General features: G+C 44.0%; 11 protein-coding genes across 11 annotated transcripts; 6 read left to right on the forward strand and 5 right to left on the reverse strand.

Moving 5' to 3' along the window:
- Nucleotides 1-62: 62 nt before the first annotated feature.
- On the reverse strand, nt 63-1,719 carry L203_100672 (uncharacterized protein; the record flags this gene model as incomplete). The annotated part of the gene is made up of 7 exons (XM_066210128.1): nt 63-334; nt 391-737; nt 794-920; nt 976-1,138; nt 1,189-1,299; nt 1,348-1,488; nt 1,537-1,719. 7 exons carry the CDS (start codon nt 1,717-1,719, stop codon nt 63-65), a joined length of 1,344 nt encoding a protein of 447 aa, XP_066066225.1.
- A 170-nt stretch (nt 1,720-1,889) lies between these two features.
- Nucleotides 1,890-3,749, forward strand: L203_100673 (uncharacterized protein; the record flags this gene model as incomplete). The annotated part of the gene is made up of 6 exons (XM_066210129.1): nt 1,890-2,295; nt 2,348-3,073; nt 3,128-3,224; nt 3,281-3,406; nt 3,452-3,562; nt 3,626-3,749. 6 exons carry the CDS (start codon nt 1,890-1,892, stop codon nt 3,747-3,749), a joined length of 1,590 nt encoding a protein of 529 aa, XP_066066226.1.
- Nucleotides 3,750-4,030: 281 nt separating this feature from the next.
- On the reverse strand, nt 4,031-5,038 carry L203_100674 (uncharacterized protein; the record flags this gene model as incomplete). The annotated part of the gene is made up of 5 exons (XM_066210130.1): nt 4,031-4,360; nt 4,410-4,513; nt 4,566-4,761; nt 4,816-4,945; nt 5,007-5,038. The coding sequence occupies 5 exons, from the start codon at nt 5,036-5,038 to the stop codon at nt 4,031-4,033; spliced, it is 792 nt and encodes a 263-aa protein (XP_066066227.1).
- A 253-nt stretch (nt 5,039-5,291) lies between these two features.
- Nucleotides 5,292-6,314, forward strand: L203_100675 (uncharacterized protein; the record flags this gene model as incomplete). The annotated part of the gene is made up of 4 exons (XM_066210131.1): nt 5,292-5,580; nt 5,637-5,736; nt 5,793-5,883; nt 5,934-6,314. 4 exons carry the CDS (start codon nt 5,292-5,294, stop codon nt 6,312-6,314), a joined length of 861 nt encoding a protein of 286 aa, XP_066066228.1.
- A 518-nt stretch (nt 6,315-6,832) lies between these two features.
- Nucleotides 6,833-8,837, reverse strand: L203_100676 (uncharacterized protein; the record flags this gene model as incomplete). The annotated part of the gene is made up of 5 exons (XM_066210132.1): nt 6,833-7,187; nt 7,243-8,021; nt 8,070-8,321; nt 8,370-8,776; nt 8,822-8,837. The coding sequence occupies 5 exons, from the start codon at nt 8,835-8,837 to the stop codon at nt 6,833-6,835; spliced, it is 1,809 nt and encodes a 602-aa protein (XP_066066229.1).
- Nucleotides 8,838-9,038: 201 nt separating this feature from the next.
- Nucleotides 9,039-9,867, reverse strand: L203_100677 (uncharacterized protein; the record flags this gene model as incomplete). The annotated part of the gene is made up of 5 exons (XM_066210133.1): nt 9,039-9,094; nt 9,153-9,248; nt 9,301-9,362; nt 9,409-9,777; nt 9,830-9,867. The coding sequence occupies 5 exons, from the start codon at nt 9,865-9,867 to the stop codon at nt 9,039-9,041; spliced, it is 621 nt and encodes a 206-aa protein (XP_066066230.1).
- Nucleotides 9,868-10,035: 168 nt separating this feature from the next.
- On the forward strand, nt 10,036-11,159 carry L203_100678 (uncharacterized protein; the record flags this gene model as incomplete). Its single annotated transcript, XM_066210134.1, has 5 exons — nt 10,036-10,327; nt 10,389-10,590; nt 10,638-10,759; nt 10,805-10,851; nt 10,908-11,159. The coding sequence occupies 5 exons, from the start codon at nt 10,036-10,038 to the stop codon at nt 11,157-11,159; spliced, it is 915 nt and encodes a 304-aa protein (XP_066066231.1).
- A 562-nt stretch (nt 11,160-11,721) lies between these two features.
- L203_100679 (uncharacterized protein) lies at nt 11,722-12,916 on the forward strand (the record flags this gene model as incomplete). The annotated part of the gene is made up of 4 exons (XM_066210135.1): nt 11,722-11,765; nt 11,831-12,088; nt 12,137-12,577; nt 12,643-12,916. The coding sequence occupies 4 exons, from the start codon at nt 11,722-11,724 to the stop codon at nt 12,914-12,916; spliced, it is 1,017 nt and encodes a 338-aa protein (XP_066066232.1).
- Nucleotides 12,917-13,240: 324 nt separating this feature from the next.
- On the reverse strand, nt 13,241-14,052 carry L203_100680 (60S ribosomal protein L25; the record flags this gene model as incomplete). Its single annotated transcript, XM_066210136.1, has 4 exons — nt 13,241-13,255; nt 13,307-13,376; nt 13,426-13,777; nt 14,025-14,052. 4 exons carry the CDS (start codon nt 14,050-14,052, stop codon nt 13,241-13,243), a joined length of 465 nt encoding a protein of 154 aa, XP_066066233.1.
- Nucleotides 14,053-15,065: 1,013 nt separating this feature from the next.
- On the forward strand, nt 15,066-17,398 carry L203_100681 (uncharacterized protein; the record flags this gene model as incomplete). Its single annotated transcript, XM_066210137.1, has 7 exons — nt 15,066-15,068; nt 15,226-15,247; nt 15,424-15,504; nt 15,701-15,937; nt 15,989-16,131; nt 16,181-16,706; nt 16,752-17,398. 7 exons carry the CDS (start codon nt 15,066-15,068, stop codon nt 17,396-17,398), a joined length of 1,659 nt encoding a protein of 552 aa, XP_066066234.1.
- Nucleotides 17,399-17,914: 516 nt separating this feature from the next.
- Nucleotides 17,915-18,769, forward strand: L203_100682 (uncharacterized protein; the record flags this gene model as incomplete). The annotated part of the gene is made up of 5 exons (XM_066210138.1): nt 17,915-17,985; nt 18,039-18,144; nt 18,300-18,447; nt 18,502-18,674; nt 18,731-18,769. 5 exons carry the CDS (start codon nt 17,915-17,917, stop codon nt 18,767-18,769), a joined length of 537 nt encoding a protein of 178 aa, XP_066066235.1.
- Between the last annotated feature and the right edge of the window lie 279 nt (nt 18,770-19,048).

Genomic DNA, 19,048 nt, shown 5'->3' on the forward strand with positions numbered 1-19,048 from the left:
CAATCACGATTACTTCACAATATGCATGCATCATGCCCGTTACATACGCAGATGCATGTCTTCTACGGCTTCAACGTTCTACTCGCAACTTGTTCCTTCTTTTCCTGCTTCAATGGAAACGGATAGATGCCTTCTTTCAATACTTCTGTGCCACTGGTAATACCCAGAATTTGATATTGTGATCCCATACCAAGAGTATCTATGAGGCGCTTGGCACCTTTTTCGATATGTTCACGACGAGAAGGTGGTGCAGATTCGAGTAGTTTACGAAGACGAGGTTGGAGACCTAGGGATAAGAGGAATTGTGCTTGGCTTATAGGGCCAAGGGGAGTAGCTTTCGATGTATAAATCAGCAAGCTGCCACAAAAGTTTTAGTAAGGATGAGCTTACCCGTTCCTGCAAGGGACTCTCGGAGATAAGCAAAGTCCACGTTGGCAGTCAAATCGCATTCTCCAGGCGAGTCAAAGACGCCTACAATCTCATGTTTCTTGAACGCCCTAAAACTGTCTGCAAAAGCCCTATCCGCTCCATAATCAACGACTAGCCCACATCCTCCAACACCTTGATTGATTAAATTTCCTAACTGAAGCATGATCTTGAAGGAATCTTGAGACACTTCAATGCGAGATCCAGTAGGCAAAGAAGCGAATCGGGGTGAAGTGCAAGGCAGCAGAGAGGAGAGGGTGGTAGCGGAAGGTGAAAGAGTCAGTCGAAGACCGGAAGAGGAGATTGGAAGGCTGAAAATGAGTCTTAGTGATGACGCCTTTCACCAACATTAGGAGACTAAGTGCACTCATGTGAAAACGATGGATCACAATTAACTTGTACTTCTCGCCAACCCATATCGGTCTTTTCAAAAATGTTGATTGGCATTGCGTCGAAAAACTCATGCGCCACAAAGAGTGTATATTCATCAGTCGCTACTCGGCAACATCAGATTTGGACAGCCATTGGTGCCGACAATGAAATGCGTACATTGAGGAATTTCATCAAGACCGGTATACCAATCAATATTGATGTCTTTGTCCTTGATTCTAGGAGCAAGCGTTTGAGATTGAATTCCTCGCATGGCTTCACTGTTTTCGACAAGATGGATATTGGCGATGGAAGCTGATATACCTGGGAAGTTGAACAACGTCTTGTTTAACCTTAGCCACTGGATAGTTACTCGAAAGCAGTTCAACCTACGCGGAGTACATCATCCATTAATGTACCTCTCCCAGGGCCTAGTTCTACAAGTCGAACACGAGTAGGCGAGTCTGCATCCATCCATCTTGTCAAGAACCAGACAGCAACTAGCTGTTGCTCTTTCAGCTCTTACTATGCTTGCTAGGAACCACAACTCGCCTCTCCAAAGACTTGGCTGATTTCCGGGGACGTTATAAAATCTCCCTTCTGGCCAAATACGTCGCCCTTTGAATAATACCCATGGACCGGATGAGAAAGACAAAATTGCATATACCTCGATACAGGAATAGGCCCAGTAGACTAGAGCCATCGTCAACATTGAAACAACAGCATACATCCAATAGTTACCTTGATAGAATCACGGATTATCTTGGCTAATTCATTGTCCATCGACTTGGACCTCTTTGCAGAAGAGCCAAGATATGCAGTTGAGGAGTTGTAACGAGGACAAGGCAAACATAGAGCTCGCTTTGAAGACAAAAATGTTCCTATCCCTCTCTTCAGATATCTTTGGTGTCTTGTAAAAAGCATAAGGGGTATTTTGTTGTTGTTGTTTTTTTGTAAAAGTAGGAGAAGAAAGAAAAAAAAGATTTGGAAAACCGAATATGAAGCCGAAAAGTGGAGGTCATAAAAGTCAAAATCATAATATTATCAAGTTGGTGATTTTCGAACTTGATCAATAAAGCAATAAAAATAATAAAATGTTTTCTAATCTGGGATTGTTTTCCACATCAGTATGTCCAGATCGAAACTGTTCAAGAGTACGATGCTTGTTTTCTCATAGTCCATTACCTCTGACAGCACCCACTTCTTTTGCTGGGCCATCCAAGACTACTGCAGCTTCAAAAATCCGAGATGTATCCTCTAAAATCGATGGGATAGGTGTCAAGAGAAAAGTTGAAGAGAATTGTTCAAAAATGCCTCAAAAAGATAGCAAGAAGACTGTAGTGATTGCGAGTACGAGGCCACCATTGTCAACACCTATGTCTATGGCTGCCAAAAAGCCTACAACCTCAGCACTTGCAAATAACTCTGAGCTTGGAAAACCTCCAATGCTTCCATTCATTAGGTCTTCTCCCCAGCCTCGTACGGATCGTCAAAAGGCTTGTACGTGACATCTGACGTTCTAACATGGGCTATCACTAACTCTCAAGACAAGTAAACACTCTCTATACCCAGTTTTCCAAACTTTACGCTTCAATTCTCCATCTCTCCCCCTCTCTAGCTCACGAATCAACTCTTGCTCAAGAGTCCGAGATATCTTCATTGTGCTCGTCCTTGACAGCATACAAATCTGCGATACATCATGCAGCTGTTTCAATTTCTCGTCGGCCGCCGCCAGATCAGATACCGCACCATTCAATAGGGACGGTAAAAGAGTCCAGGGCAGCTACGGAAACACATGAGAAGGAAAAGGCTGGAGAACTCAAGAGGGATAGGGTGGAAAGATATTGTTTGAGAAGAGAAGATTTTGAAAAGTGGGGTTATCCTGATCCTGACAATTCTTTACTGGTTGGCGAAGAGACAGATACGATTCCCGATGGCGAAGGAGAATCGCACCTCTGTGACCGATGTAAGGTACAGTTTGTTGTTTCTTCGAAAAACCTCCAAGAACGGCTTGGAGAATGCCGCTACCACTATGGCCGTACGGCACCTGAGCGAGTTGAAGGACGCCGAAAATGGATATACTCTTGCTGTAGAAAAGAAAGAGGGGAACAAGGGTGTGAGGAGGGTATACATGTGTTCAGAGATGGGGAGGACGACGAAATGTTGGCCAAAAGGGTAAAATACAAGACTGTCAAACAATGTGCAGAAGAAGCAGAAAGATCCGGAAAAGAGGTTGTACAGGGATTCAGCGTTGTAGCTATGGACTGTGAAATGATTTGTAAGTCTTATTTCAGCCCTCTTATTTAGATATCTTATTGATTACAAGTTCAAGATACTACTGCAGGGTCTTCACTAGGAAGAGTGACTATAGTGGATCAAAACGGCTCTATCTTATTTGATGATCTTGTTCGCCAGACAGTTCCTGTCCTGTCAGTCGTTTGCTAACCGTTAATGTTGAGTTTCACTGACAATCTTTTGATACTAGTGATCTCAATACCCGTTTCTCCGGTATAACACCAGAAGATCTTGGAAATGCTCTTATGGATTTACCAGCAGCTAGGGCATCGGCCTGTATGTTTATAGGGCCTGAGACAATCATTGTTGGACATGGGTCAGTTCTGTTAATATACTTTCTTCACCAAAGTTAATGTGTCAGCCTGGAGAACGATCTGAGAGCATTGAGGTTGTTACATGACAAAGTGATAGACACGGCTGTGATATTTCCACATGAAAAGGGGGCACCATATCGACGAGCACTAAGAGATATGTGTGTTGTCTCTTTGTTGTCTGCCCGTCCAACACGAGTGTATTACTGATCAACCTATCATAGCGTTAAAGAGAAACTTGGGACTTTCATTCAAGATCGCACATCAGATAAAGGCCATAGCTCATTAGAAGATGCCAAGGCTACATTAGATGTGCTAAAATGGAAAGTTAGAGAGGATAGCCAATGAAGGTGTCTTTAGAAACATGCTTAAGTGCATAATTGCAGCTTACATCAACCTCGAAAGCGGAAAGGCGGCAAACATGGGTTTACAAACTTGAATAGGTTTCAAGGAAAAACAACAGATTCTAGATTTGATTGTATTCAAAGTTGTTCTATCTATGACTTGGGTCATGCAGGTAGCCATACATCATCATGTTCATCATGTCCATCATGCACTACATAAAGGTAATACTATTTCAAAAACGCCATCATCAGATCAAGTTCCTCGTTGAAAAAAATAGGTCACACCTAGAATATGACATCTTCATCTTTATTCCCATCCAATAGATCCGCTCCTCCTTCCGCCCCCCCGCCGATTCCCTCATCCTTATGAACCTCCCCGCCCTTGCTTTCAAACTCTTTATTTTGATGTTCCCTCTTCTCTTCCGTGACAGCGGCATCTCTCTTTTTCTTTCCTTGCACTTTTTTGAGTCGAAAGAATTCTTCGCGATCCATCTCATCAAGTTCAGAATTGATATACTTGATGGTGTTGTCGAGACGAGGAATAATAACATGTTCGATGGCATTGACTCGTCGATTCGTAGCTCGAATTACTTCGTCAAGGATCATGAACGCAGTCTGTCAAGTGGTCAAGCATAGTCGAGAGGTATATGAATGAAATGCTTACCTGCAAAGAGGCGAGTTCAACAAGAGTACCAACTGCTTTGACGTAGGTATCTCGACTCTTTTGGATTTGCTGCCCACCTCTACTCAAGCCTGTAAGATTGAAATCTGTCCGAGTGTTTGCTGTAAGTATTTGTATCAAATGGCAGCCCACACTTGCCATTAGAGTTGTTACCCCTCACGCTCTCAAAAGCAGGCAGCACAACACCACTAACATTTTCCTGCCTGGCCTGTACTGTATAGTTTGCTTTTTTTACGGACTCTTGAACTTGATAACCAATGTCTCCAGCAGCATAGGTTACTTCAGCAAGAGAAAAAGAAGCCAGTTGAAGTACTCGTCCCATCAGTCTTTTGGCCTTAAATCACTTGTCAGCTCACATCTTGCGAACACAAATTAATCAATCACCTACCTCATCAACCTTTTTCAAAATAGTACGAAACTTCGTTGTGAGGGCATCTCGCTTTTTTGCAAGTAATGAATGACCAGTTTGAGCACCTTTTAGACGACCTTTGGTGATGGTAAGGTTCATTCGAGTTGGGCTGTGTTGGTGACTGCGGTCAGCCACGATTCCCTGTAAGTGCTAAGGATATTTGTACATACAATACTGCTTCCCTAGGACCTGTACCAGACATTTCTTGTTGTTGTTGTTGTTGTTGTAATTGCAAGAAATGAAACAATTGAAAGGAATGATATGAATGATGAGTCCAGACATGGTCATTCTAATCTTTTGACGTCACGACAATTTCCACCACCATAGACAAATCCGTAAGATCATTTATTTATCTTTTCATATATGATCTTGTTTTCCGTTTACCCAATTTATACTGATTGATCAAGGAAAAAAAGCCTTCAGCCTCTTTCCATAGCGCCAGAGCGGTATATACAATGCCTCCACGCCCTCAAGTTCAACCTCGCCTTACCGCTTTCCCGTTATTCTTTGCTCTCGCTCTTCCTCTCATCCGATTATTCTTATCTCTCACTCCTCTGCCTCAGCCTCAAGACTTTAACTTGTTACTACCCAAAACTATCTCTGGTATCAGTAGTGATGATGGTAACAAGCCTACTGCTCTTCTATTGACTGCTCATCCGGATGATGAAGTTATGTTTTTTGGCCCTACCGTCTTGAATCTTGTCGCTGCTGGGTGGGATCTGAGAGGGCTTTGTCTTTCTACCGGTTAGCTATTAAGCTGACCTCAAAGCCAGGATGATCAAGCTGACAAATTTTGGCAGGTGATTCTGATGGGTTCGGTCAAGTTAGGAAACAGGAGTTGGTAGCAAGCTACGAGATACTTGGAGTACCGTCTGAGAACGTACAAATTGTTGATGATCCGTAAGCTTTAGTTCAGTTTCTCTCCTTCCTTTCATCCGGTTGAAAATTTGTTGCAGAGAGATTAGAGATGGGATGGACACTGACTGGGATCCTGAATTGGTTGCAAGTTTTGTTGAAATTTATTTAGCCACCAATCCTGTTGATATTGTACGATCTCATGTCGACGGCCTGCTACAGCGCTTACCCATATATCACAGATTATAACTTTTGACTCTCTAGGCATAACCTCTCATCCAAACCATATCTCTGTCTCGTCTTCTCTTTCCCACATACCTATCGAATTTCGTCCTAGAGTTCTGAAGATTCGGTCTCCATCTATCATCTCCAAATTCACAGGCCCATTGTACATTTTTTATCTCCACCTCCAGGTTCTTCTGTCTCGCCCAATAATTAAGGGTTTCTTCCCTAACCTTTTCTTAAACGAAAGCAAACGTTTCCATGTAATGGTCAATGATATCCCACGATATATCACCGCTCTAAGAGCTATGATGGCCCACAGCTCTCAGCTTGTTTGGTTTAGATGGTTGTACCTTGGGGCTTCAAGGTTAATGTGGGTAAATGAGCTTGTTGAAGTGTAGAATATATGACACATGATGAAACAGTATGAAAGTGATGCATGCCAGTATCCGTGGCCGATATAAGGTATGGCTAGAATGGAAAACAGGGTGCAAGAAGCCACTCATGCGAGAAACGATTCAAGCAGTTACTTACTTGATCCGACATGATTGATACGGCTGTATCTGGATTTCTGGAGAAACGTGGATCAATTCACTTTTTTCAAAAGAAAACATAAAAGATGAGAAAAGAGGAAGTACTCGCCCATAGAGAATAACAAAGTATTTCAGATCGGGGTCGCACGATCATGCTTCTTGCTGCGAAGGAGGAAATATCCTTGACGGAAATGTAATCATATTCCTTTCTTTCCACATAATGCATTTTACATACCCTTATTGCAGTTTCAACTTCCCCTTCCCAATTCATTTGCAACTGCTCTCTCATACTGTAGACCCCTTTCGCTCGAATGATGCGAGGAAACAATTCGAATAATCGTCGAACTCCTGCTCCTTTTCCCGTTCTTGTCAAGGCCGTCTTGATATCATTCGTCCAATCTGACAAGGGTTCTCTTCTTCTTTTGCCCATTATCCTCTTCATCCTCATCACCTTGCAGCTGTACTCTGGATTTAGGAAGCGCAGCTGGCTTTTTCTCCTCTTTCGACGTAGGCAGCGCAACTCTATTCATTGCTAGTTTGATAGGAGCTGCATCCTCCGTAAGGAAACCTCTTGCTCTCTGGGTTTTCTCCAGTTCAGCTAATTCAGCCATTTGTTGCTTGAGGAACTCTTCAGATTCGCGCTCGAGAGCTTGACGCTCATCTTCTTCATGTTGACGATCACGAAGGTCAGCTTGATATTCGGACTGTCGGAACTTTTGACGGCGCGCACGCCACTGATATCTGTTTTCCACATAAGTTTAATATTTATGATTGAGTTGGTTGATGTCAAACCTACCTGTCTGCATAGAACAATTCTCGGCCGCGCTCACTCAACTCATCGTCGTCCCAATTTTCATACATATCTTCCTGGCGCATTTTGTTCCGTTCAATCACATCCTTCTGAGTCTTCCTGTGGCCCAATTCACGATTGAGTGCATCAATCCTCGTTCGCTCACGCGCCTCTACTCTCCTTTCCGCGTCTCGCAAAGCAATGTCCTTTTCTCGTTGGATTTTTTGTCTTCTCAACTCTTCCTCCTCTTCATCCGATCTCCCGCTCTCAGCTTTGGTCTCCGCAGTTTGAGCCTTCACAAATGACAATGGCTTATCATATGCTTGAGGATCCCGTTCGCGTTGCTTGCTTGGGCCTGCAGTTACACTATTTTGTCTAGCAGGACTGGGAGTATGCTGGTTTTTAAACATTTCGGCTTGTTGTTGCTGCTTTCCTAATCCACGATTGCCATAACCATAGCCGCTTGTCGCAGCAGGGGTACGATTGGCACCTTGTTGCTGCTGCATAGTCTTGTACCTCTCCTTTTCCTCTTCCATCAGACGCTTCTCTCTCTCTCTTTTCGCTGCACTCTCCCTAAACACTGCGATTTGCCCCAACACAGCCTTTCTTTGTTCCTCAGGAAGATCACCTTCTTGTAAGTCTTGAAGATGGGGAGGGACGAATACTTCCACGTGACCATTCAAATTAGCTGCAGAACCATCTGGATGCTGGGCATTGGGATCCGTGAGGAGAGCAATGATGTGCTGAATAGACTTGCGAGTAGAGGCATCCGCCTCTTCATCAGACTGCAAACCATTAACATAATTTCCAAGAGATACTTTGTTTGAACTTACGTCGCTTCGGCCCAACGTCGACTCAAACTCTTGCAAAAAAGCTTGAGTCTTTTCTTCAGCCTTGATTATCAGTTTCTTGGCAGGTTTCTTCTCGCTTCTACCTGCAGGCGACATGTCAGGTAATTCAACACCATTCAAACAACGAATGGCTCGGAGAACAACTTCAGGATTTTCATACATTGCAAAAGCAAATGATTGAGGTTGTCCATTGGCGCCAGAAACTCGCTTCAATTCATGCAAGGGTCCACAAGCCTGATTTGGTCAGTAACTGGTAGGAACATGAACAAGAAAACAACAAACATTGAGAAGATTAGTTAAGACCTCATCTGTGATGCCCGGTGCAATACCACCAACAAAAACCTTTGTTGTCTTAACATCACTTCGTGGAGCCTGTTGCGAGCTGGTGGGTTGAAGCGTCCCATGAGATGGCTGCGAGCCTAAACCAGGATGGGCAGAACGAGGAGCATACCCCATAGGTGGAGGACGAATACCGATGGGAGTACCTTGCATCTGCATCTGTGCCATTCCAGGGGTAACCGGTGACCCTACGGTAGGAGAAATGCCAGTTGGAGGAAGCATCCCTGGGGCAAAACCTGGCGGTGGGAATGGAGGATAACCAGGAGGTGGAAAATAATGAGGATAGCCAGGCTGAGGAGCACCATTCGAAGGAGGGAAGGGAGAAGGGTTCCCTGGCATATAAGGTGGCTCTAGAGATTGTTATTCACCTGCAGATATGATATATTGCAACTTACGCTGTCCGTTGTACATTTTTATTATTGTAAAAATTAAACATGAGAAAAATAAATAAAGATGAAAAATGAGAAGCGACGTCAAATGGACACGCATGCCTATCAGGGCCATTCAATTTGGCGTGCCTATCTCCAAACAATGTTACATCTATAAACTGACTATAAAACATGATATATACAGAGATATACATGGAGAATGAATGTATAATGAAGTCTATCATCAACTCTTTTTGACCAAATGCTTTTCCTTCTTGGCAGCAATTTCCTTTGCTTTCTCTGCGAATCTTGCGGTCAACAAATGCAACAAAAGGTGCGGAGAAACGCCTGAACCTACCTTCAGCTTCAGCTTTTCTTTGAGCAGCCGCAGCATCTCGCCTAGCTCTAACTTCCTGTAAACGAGCAAGATCCGACTTGGCCTCCAACGGCTTGCCTGTACACTCTTATGAGCAATCATCAGTCCGACCATCAAGGGATAATCTTACCTTGAGGTTGAGACTGAATGTGCTGAGCATGTGCTGCCGGAATTTTCTTCTCGGCTACCTCTCTGTCAAGTGTAAGAACGCATACTTGTTCAGCAGACACCGACACACCGTTCTTTTCTAGAGTTTTGCTCCTTGAGCTTTGTCGAAGCAGCTTGTCTGGCATTGTTTTGTTCGCTCTCATCTTCACTCTCTTCAGGCTCAACGATGGTCACTTTTTTCTGTGGCTTCTTCTTTGCCCGCTTCTCTGCCTTAGTCAACCCCTCTCCTTCTTCACCGTCCTCATTGACAGCTACGGTGTTGCCCAATTTGATGTTCAATGCAGCCATTTCAGGTGCCAACTTGGCAGTCTGGTCTTCTTCATCTTGAGAATCCTCAGACAGCTCTTCTGCTGAAGACTCGGAAGCCTGAACGTCGTTGAAGCGGGGTTCTAAATCGCGAGAAAAATGTCGTCCACCTCCTCGGGTTACCTTGAATTTGCTGTTATGCAAATGTCAGAGGCAACGAACAACATGAGCAAACCAACACTGACCCTCGACCTCGCGAAGACGATCCACCACCTCGTCCCATTGTATCAAAGTTTTGTATTGAGGATTAGATGTAAAAGATAGATTTTGTAAATGTCAATTGAAAATTGTGTTTACAACTTTCCGGCGTTTTCCCGGTAACCGGTAAAGCCGACACCGCCATGATATTCGATATTTTTGAAATGCCTATCTTATCTTTAATGTCATCAACATGTTTAGCAAGATAACTGATAAGATAAGAAGAAGGTCATCTATCAAAGTTCCTGCAGTGAATGTGACTCAACCTGGCTCGTCGCATCCCAATCCTACGCAACAGCCTATTCAGCTTCAACAGCAACTCCTCTCCCCTCAAGTCGGACCAATCACTGGTAAGGGTGAGACTCCTCCTCCCACATATGCTCCTCCGGCCTCTCCAGTACCATTTGTACGGGCTGCCTATGTTGCCCCTCAAGATGATGAGGATCCACTGGAAATGCTGAGAGATTTTGACACTGTCTTTCTCGGTAAGTCTTTTCCTCTCAGCTTGTGCTTGAGCTCGGCATTGATATATTCTTCCGTACCTAGTTGATGATAGTACATCTATGAAGGGATCTAGATGGCTACAGGCGTGTAAATCTATCATGGGCGTAGCAGAAATTGCATCTCGTTATGACGAGGATGGCATTGACATATACTTTTTAAACCATAAAAAGGTTGGAGAAGGCTTGCAAGGAAAACGTCAAGTAGAAGCCCTATTCAAAGGTGTCCAGCCAAGAGGTATTACACCGTTCGTGCTGTGTGTTTGGGCATGTTTGATTACTAATGTATTGCTAGGACCGGCATGAGAATGGACTTTATTCTCAAAAACTACATGACTAAGCTTGAACAATCCTTATCCTCAGGCAAGCTGGATGAACAAGTCAAGCCTATGAACCTCATTATCGTGACAGATGGAGGTACGAATCACAAATCAGTTGGCTATATTAACACTTAATTCCTAGCTCCTACAGACGACCCCGAGAGTGTCATTATTTCTTGCGCTAAACGTGCAAGTCTTGATGTCCCTATGGCCTAAAGTGATGGGTGTACTGACTGTATGTACAGCTCGATAAAGGGGAATATCCTCTTTCCCAAGTAGGCATACAATTTCTCCAAGTAGGAAACGACCCTTTGGCCAGCAAAGCTCTAACAGAGCTCGATGACTGTCTTTCTTCTACACATGGTATCAGGGACATAGTCGATACTGTACCATATGATGGGAAAGATATGAGTACAGATACCATCATCAAGACATTGTTGGGAGGGATAAACAGGAGGCTAGATAAGAGGGGTCTGACTGGCCAAAGTCCTGCATAGATGGCATTGTTACAGTCTGCAAACACGAATCGCCGTAGCTACATGGTATTATACATTTACAACATCTAATTTGGAAAGCTCTTGATCGATGCAATCACATTCATCTCTAAGAATGAGTGGTTCAATGAGGTGGAGGCAACTGGTGGAGGTCTTCCTTCCACAATCTCTTTGTCATTTATGTTTTTCCTCTTTTCCCATGATCTTTTAATCTTACGAACTTTCAAAATTGTCTTTGAAATTCAAATCACTTTGGAAAGTCCTACAACTTGGAAGATTTACAGCTGCAATTCTTAACAAAGGATCAACCATTTCCAACCGTTCCCGAAGAACAGCGCCTTTGTCATTTAGAAGACCTCAAACTCGCAAGACTTGGTCTGCTCCCTTCATTTTGTCTTTGGAAATAAAAGAGATTATATCTTTTGTATACCATGAGCATTTTGACAAGCTTCTTGTTTGCTGATAGACACAAATCCGACCAAAGAGATTTAACCTCATTCACTTCTTCATTCCTACCAGCCTTGCCACCACTCGTTGAAATCGACGACAAACAACAGACTTATCCATGTGTGTAACCTTCTTCACCCTCTCAGAGCCTGGATTTAAATTGTGGGTTATATTGCTTGCTGTCTTGGAAACTTGCAATACTAACAGCAGCTCTCTGACTAACCCAGAATCTTGGCTTTCAATCGAGACGAACTCCTTGACCGTCCAACTCTTTCTGCTCATTGGCACGATTTTGTTGGTTTCTCTTCCTCGCCAAACACACCGCTCACTGATGACGGTCGACCCTACCCGGTCAAGAACGAAAAGGTCAAACCTCTAGAAATTGTGGGAGAGGGCCAAGGGAGAGTATTGTCGGGCCGAGATTGGAGTAGCACAGTGGGCGGGACTTGGTTGGGTATAACCAAGGATCTCAAAGTCGGAATGATGTATGCTTTGTTCTAAAATTGCTAGAGGGTATATGCTGATGAGATTAGAACTAACAATCCCCGAACACCCCCGGCTCCGGGTGTTCAATCTCTCAAGACACCGCCATCAAGAGGTAAACTCCTCCGAGACTTTCTCTCTGCAGCTCCTCAACTCACATCTCCTCCTGGGGCAGCGGAGTACCTCACTTCCCACCATCCAACTTCAGGCATATACGAAGGCTTCAATCTTGTCCTCTTCTCCCTTGCTAAACCTCAGCCCGATATAGGTTATCTAACCAACCGTCCTCAGCCATTTACATTCTCTGGCCTCAACAGGATACAGGACTTGGCGGGCCCAAAAGGGTGTATTGGACTTTCGAACTTACCGATTGATAAAAAATGGCCAAAGGTGAAGGAAGGTGAAGAGCGGATGGCAAAGACGCTTGAAGAGTGGAAAAGCGCTAGCGAGGGAATAGATGAGTTGATTGAGAGAATGTTCAGTGTTTTGTCGTGAGCTTTCACTTTGATTTAACCAAAACAAGCCGTCACAGAGCTAATTGCTGGGATTTGGCTAGTCCGAGTAAACAGGTCGAATGCGATAACGACATTACCATGTCAACGACCATATCTCCAGTCAAACTAGGTCAAGACGTTCTTTTCAATAAGGATCCCACCAATACACTTACTCGATGGGGAGGTACACGAACAGCGACTGTCATTGCGATCACCGAGAAGGGAGAAGTTGTGTATGTCGAAAGAGATATCTGGGTACTGGGAGATGACGGTGAGCCAACGAGAGGTACTGGTGAAAGGAAATTCAAATTCCAAGGTGAGATATCATGTAGTTGATATGGATTTCTTTACCTGTCTTGCTGGAAATAGTTTGTACAATCAGCATGATGCCAATGCACTCCGTCTTGACTTTGGTGATTATGGTCAGTTATGTTCTGAGATGGTTATGGAACCACAAGCATTCTTCGTGCATTTCATTCCAAAGCCACCAATGTCCAAACATCATTCGATTTAATAAGTTATCGCAAGTAGTCTGGAAAAATTGAACGAGGGTAAATGTCACGGAAGCCATGCATGACGCCAATAGTACAGCTAATATCCCTGCTGAAGCCCAGACGCACGGCAGAGACTACCTCACCTTTCCCCAATTCAGCGAATCGATTAAATGAAACCGATCTAAATCTTTCATTAGTGACCCATCTTATTCATGACTGGAAAAAGACTCGCCTTGTTGGCAACATCAAGGGCATCGTGATCGGCAGTCAATCGAACATAAGCCTTCTTCTTACCGTCCGGTCTGATGAGTACCATCAGTAAAGGCTTTCTATCACAATGACCAAACTAACCGGATGAGGGTGTTAACTTTGGCAGCCTCAACGTCATAGAGCTTCTTGACCGCATCCTTGATGTTCCTCTTGTTGGCCTTAAGGTCGACAATGAAAACCAAAGTGTTGTTGTCCTCAATCTTCTTCATCGCGCTCTCAGTGCTGAGAGGGTATTGAATAGTTCGGAATTGATCCATCCTAGGAAGGTGAGGGACGGATTTACGAGGGTATTTGGGAGCACGGGGAAGACGGAGAGTGGTAGGTCTGTGGAAGGTGACAGAGGTTCGGACCTTTCGGATGGAGGTAGAGTTGGTGCCCTTCAAAGCAGCCTTTTTGGCAGCCTTGGCCTTGGCATCTTGAGGTTTGGCATCGGCTATTTGAGAATGTCAGTAGTGGCTTGACAAGTTGTCACTTGGACAAATGGTCGATAACAGAACAACAGGCAAAGTTAGTGATCCCCAAAAGTCTCTCTATAGCGCCTATCCACTGGGCCTCAAGCACTAAGATTCAATACACCGCCTACTATCTCAATTTCCCCACACAGACCCAAACATCCACATCTTTATCAAAACTTTTCTGTCGTCCAAAGCTTGTCCAAATCAATTGTGCGCTGGACTCACCCTTGGCAGCGTTCTTGGTAGGAGCCATGTTGAATGTCTATAGTGACTCTGTCAGATATATGTTGTACTTTCCAAGAAAATATCTTACAAGACTTGACGGTTGATTCTTTTCTAAAAATGCAGAGAAAGACCTTTACTGGCGAACAGAGAAAAGCGACGGAAGCAAATCTAACCACCGAAATGCCACACAATAGATACAGAGCTTTCTCCGTCGGCTTTAAGATAAATCCGACTCAGCCGTCAACCTTTGACATTTCTATTGTTCTTTTTCCATTGCCATATTCTTAAACTGTATCACGCATTGGAAGCCGCTTGTCAATAAAAGATCGCTATAACCATGTCAAGCTGTATCACTTGGCTTGTCATCCATTCGACAAGCATCAAAATACACTGAGCTGCTGAGAACTTCTTTGCTGGTTGATTCTGTCTAGCGGTAGACATGGCCTTCATTGGCAGTTGTAGGATACCAACTGACAACGTCAACGCTCATTGTAATCGCAGACAGTGTGATCCTCAAGGCATCCTTTTCTTTCCTATCTGTTTATTGTATATATCACCTACATGCCTTTAAAGCATGCCGGATTCGTCCTTGATGGACATATGTGGCCCCTTCCGCCCTACTTGCGCTGTCGCTAGCAACTCATATAGTCATTTCTAGCAACTGTACACATGCATCCTTACAAACACAGTTGGTGTGCACGAGAGTGACAGTGACCATGCACGTACAGTGCGGGCAAATAGTGGTTGCTTGGTAGTGACAAAGGAAACCTTTTACGAACAATGAATGCATTTTCCATGTTTCTTAATATTTATTTTTATTTTTATTTTCTTTTTCTTTTTCTTTTTCATTTTCATCATCAATCATATTTTCATCCAACTTTTACCGACATTTTTATTTATTTTCCCAAAATAATTTTTTATCCCAACCCATTTTTTCATTCACAACCTACACCATTTTGCGCCGCCGAGTCCATTTTTTTTTATCCCTCCATTACTTTCTGTTCTTCTTTTATTCCTAATTTCTCTTAAATCTCATTCAACATGGTACGTTCAATTTCCAGAGGGTGAAACACTCTCGCTTTCTGTCGAATGAAAGCAAGGGGAGAAGGGAAAGAAGGTGACGTGGCGCTGACGGTTTTATCTTTACTATCTTTGTCTATGGCCTGTCATCAATTCGACTATTCTGTTGGAATGTCTGCAGGGCCAAACACTTTCAGAGCCAAGTCAGTCAACCAGTGTCTCGTCTGCATGCCGTTACTGACCATGTTAATTATTGATCCCACTCACTCATTGTCGACGTTGTATCTCTTCGCATCCTTATCACACGACTTGCTGACACTTTCAACCCATTCTCTACTTTTGCCCCGGCTAAACATTGTTGATGTGGTACGGGAAACAGTGACGGAGAAGCATACCACGAGCGTGGTTAGAGGAAAACAATACTGGGTGGGGCTGTCCGACATGCAAGGATGGCGGATTAGTATGTCCTGTCCCTCTTCCAGCGTTAGGGATTATAATCTCCTTCTGGGAGCAGTGTGGCTCCGCGAAGAATACAACAATGCAGCCTTTGCCGGATGTCAAGTCCGCAATGGTGGTCCTTGAGGGAATTGCCGGTCGAAAGATTGACATGGCTAGACGCTCCACACAACAATACTCTTGCTAATCGGTGTCTTTAGGTATGGAAGATGCTCATTCGGTCCATCTTTTCCTCCCTTCATCAGGCCAAGAGCTTGATCAACAAACATCTGCTTCAAATATTCCTGCTCAACCAGAAGGATCTACCGTCACCAACGACAATGAACCAGTCGTTGGAAATGCTCTTTTTGGTGTGTTTGATGGCCATGGGGGACAAGCAGTCGCGAAATTTGCGGGTACGACGCTCCATTCCCGACTGGCTGCTCTACAGAGTTACAGTGCGTCTTGATGAATAAAACTCAGAAATTATGGGAGCTAATGAGATCCAGAGTCGGGGGATTATGAAGAGGCATTGAATGAGGCATTTATCAAAACAGACGAGGATCTGAGGACTGACCCCACTTTCTTGAATGATCCATCTGGCTGTACCGCTGTGGTTGGTCTTCTCACCACCGATGGAAGAATCATTGTCGTAAGTGACAAACCCGAGATGAAGACAGCCGTGTTTATCATTGCTCTAGGCCAATTCAGGTGACTCCAGATCAGTCCTTGGTTACAAAGGTGTCGCGAAAGCAATGTCCAATGATCATAAACCCACCAATACGGATGAGACTGCCCGAATAACGGCTGCTGGAGGTTTTGTTGAATTTGGCCGAGTGAATGGCAACCTGGCCCTTTCACGAGCTATGGGAGATTTTGAGTTCAAGCAAAACTTTTCTTTACCCCCGGAACAACAAATAGTCACTGTTGTTCCCGAAATCATCACTCATCATATGGATGGCGAAGAAGAATTTCTTGTGTTGGCGTGTGATGGCATCTGGGATTGCTTGTCGTCTCAGCAAGTTGTTGATTTCACCCGGCGAGCTATAGCCAACGGAGATTCTCTCGGCAAGATCTGCGAAGATATGATGGTTAAATGTTTGGCAAAAGATTCAAGTACTGGTGGAATTGGTTGTGACAACATGACTGTGGTGATTGTTGCTTTATTGAATGGCAGAACGCCAGAAGAATGGCAAAATTGGGTCAAGAAGAAAGTTGAAGATAAGAGTATGTGATTCTCCGTGCCGCGAAGTAACGACTGACATCTTTAAGTTGGCCATGATACACCCGAGTCTATCCCAGATATCTTTCCCGAAAACGCTGCGCCTTCCAATCCATTTAAGGGAACCGGATTTCGCGTTGCGGGCGGCGCTGGCGGCCTTGCCAACATCGCCTCCATCCTTGGTGCATCTGGAATCACTTTCAGGCCCGCTTACGGTTCTGACAATGACGATGACGATGACGGTATACACACGGATGAGGAACAATTACTTGATCAGTCTAGCCCCTTTCTCATCGGATCATTACTCGACAACAAAGATAATAAAGATGAAACCGCACCTAAGGTTGTTGAAAGCCCGCTGAACGATGAGGAAGCTTTAAGTGGCGAAGGGAAGAATGGTTCAGTGCAGCTTGTGGATTCTGATGGAGACTCTGCTATGGATTCCGATGATTCCGATTCGACTACAACGGCCAAAAATACAACTTCTCAGCCTATACAACACCAAAATCAACAGTCTTCGCCTATTCCTCCTTCCTTTTCATCCATTGGATCACCTACAGTCCCTACTCCTGAAGCTCTTCAACGCTCCTCTCATGATGCGGCAAAAACTGGAGGCGAACCTCAAGGAGATGCGTATTCTGGAGCAGTCAAAGTTGAAGGGCTCATGGACACGAGCGAGAACCCTCTAAACGTTTAGAAATTATATGCTATGATTTATAAAGAGGATTGTAGAGATGAGCAGAGTGTTCAGAGGTAAGGGGCGAAGGGAACAAGGTATATTTCTAACCTTTTTCGCCCTTTCTCATGCTTGTTTTTGCCAGCAAAAATTGGACAAGCCGAGTCCAAGAGGTCTATCTTTTTGCTCTCGTTTAGTTGGTGATACAATTATCTTTCTCTTCTCATATTCATCGAATCTTTTTGTTTCTTTGCCTTTACTCGCTGTGAATAATACCCCAACGATTTAGCGTGTGGTGTATGTGGTGTTTTTTATATACTCTATACTCATTACTCATTATTTTTCGCAATAAGAGTTTGGGCTGAAATGCATTATACTGTATGTTTATGGTCTATTCGCTTTGCGTCAAGGAGATTGACGTAATCTCCGTTCAACTGTTGATTTGTTTCCAACATTAGTTATATCATTTTTGAAGATTCTTCATTGAATTATACAAGTCAAAAGTGTCTTTCCTGTCTTTCCCTATACTTGAATATTATGGCTTCCCCATCATCTGCTGCTATGCCCTCGATATCATCCATTGGAGTTTCTACAAGCGTTCCACCAGCGTGCGCTCGTTTTTTTACCTATCCAAGAATAAGCTGAGTTGAAATATTTCTAGGACACAACCATGGGGTCCATTAGCAGTTGACGCAGCCGCCCATGGAGCCATAGCCTTCTGTCAAATCTATTACGAGGCGTATGATGAGCCTACTCGAAGAGCAGAGGTGAGCATTGAATAAACAAAGGGATTTCCTTTGATCAAGTTCTTGAAGGACTTGTATCCTGGGCAGGTGGTGCTTAAGGCCCCTTGCTCTGCTGCTGTTATGAGGCTTTTGAGACATACTTGATGATGGACTGTTGACTTTCGGACATGATACAGGAAATACCAATTCTGTATTTACCTGAATCCAAAATTGTATGGAACGGCAACCCTCTTTCCTCTGAGCGTGCTGCTCTAGCTGAATTCCTTCGCTCTATGCCACTCAGCCGGCATGACTTACAGACGCTGGATTGCCATCCTGTTGCTTGTCAGTGTTTACGTTTCTGCGTCTTTGCTCTGGGCTAATCGAAATCTTGTACAGCTGAGACGGGGTCTGCACCGTCTTTGATCATCAATGTGACGGGTTCGGTACTTCATGGTCCCACAGTCCTCAGACCATCGTCGGAGGAACCAGAGGAAAAAGACATGCCTAGAAAGTTTCATGAAATGTTCATGTTGAAAGTGATTGGACAAGAGGAAGGGATGCAACCTAGAGTAAGCTGATGAAATTATCACCAAATTTGTCGATGACAGAGATGACGTTCACGTAGTATGCAATCCACAGTTCCAATTTCAGATTTATTGGATGATACTACGCTGCGTTACTGGTTTACTCAAGACGGGCATGACAGTATTCGTCGTATGTTGACCGATACATGGCCTATCGTCAACACCTACATCAAGTAGCACTTTAAATTTTCCATTTCGCATCAGTGTTCGAATATCACATCATATGTCATAGAATAATGAGAAAGATAACAGCTTCACTTATGATTGTATTCTGGAGATGGCACATGTAATGGCACATGTAATGGCACATGTAATGGCACATGTAATGGCACATTATTGATATCCAAGCGACTTGATTT

This window comes from Cryptococcus depauperatus, chromosome 1 (assembly GCF_001720195.1).
Source record: "Cryptococcus depauperatus CBS 7841 chromosome 1, complete sequence".
Taxonomy (NCBI): domain Eukaryota; kingdom Fungi; phylum Basidiomycota; class Tremellomycetes; order Tremellales; family Cryptococcaceae; genus Cryptococcus; species Cryptococcus depauperatus.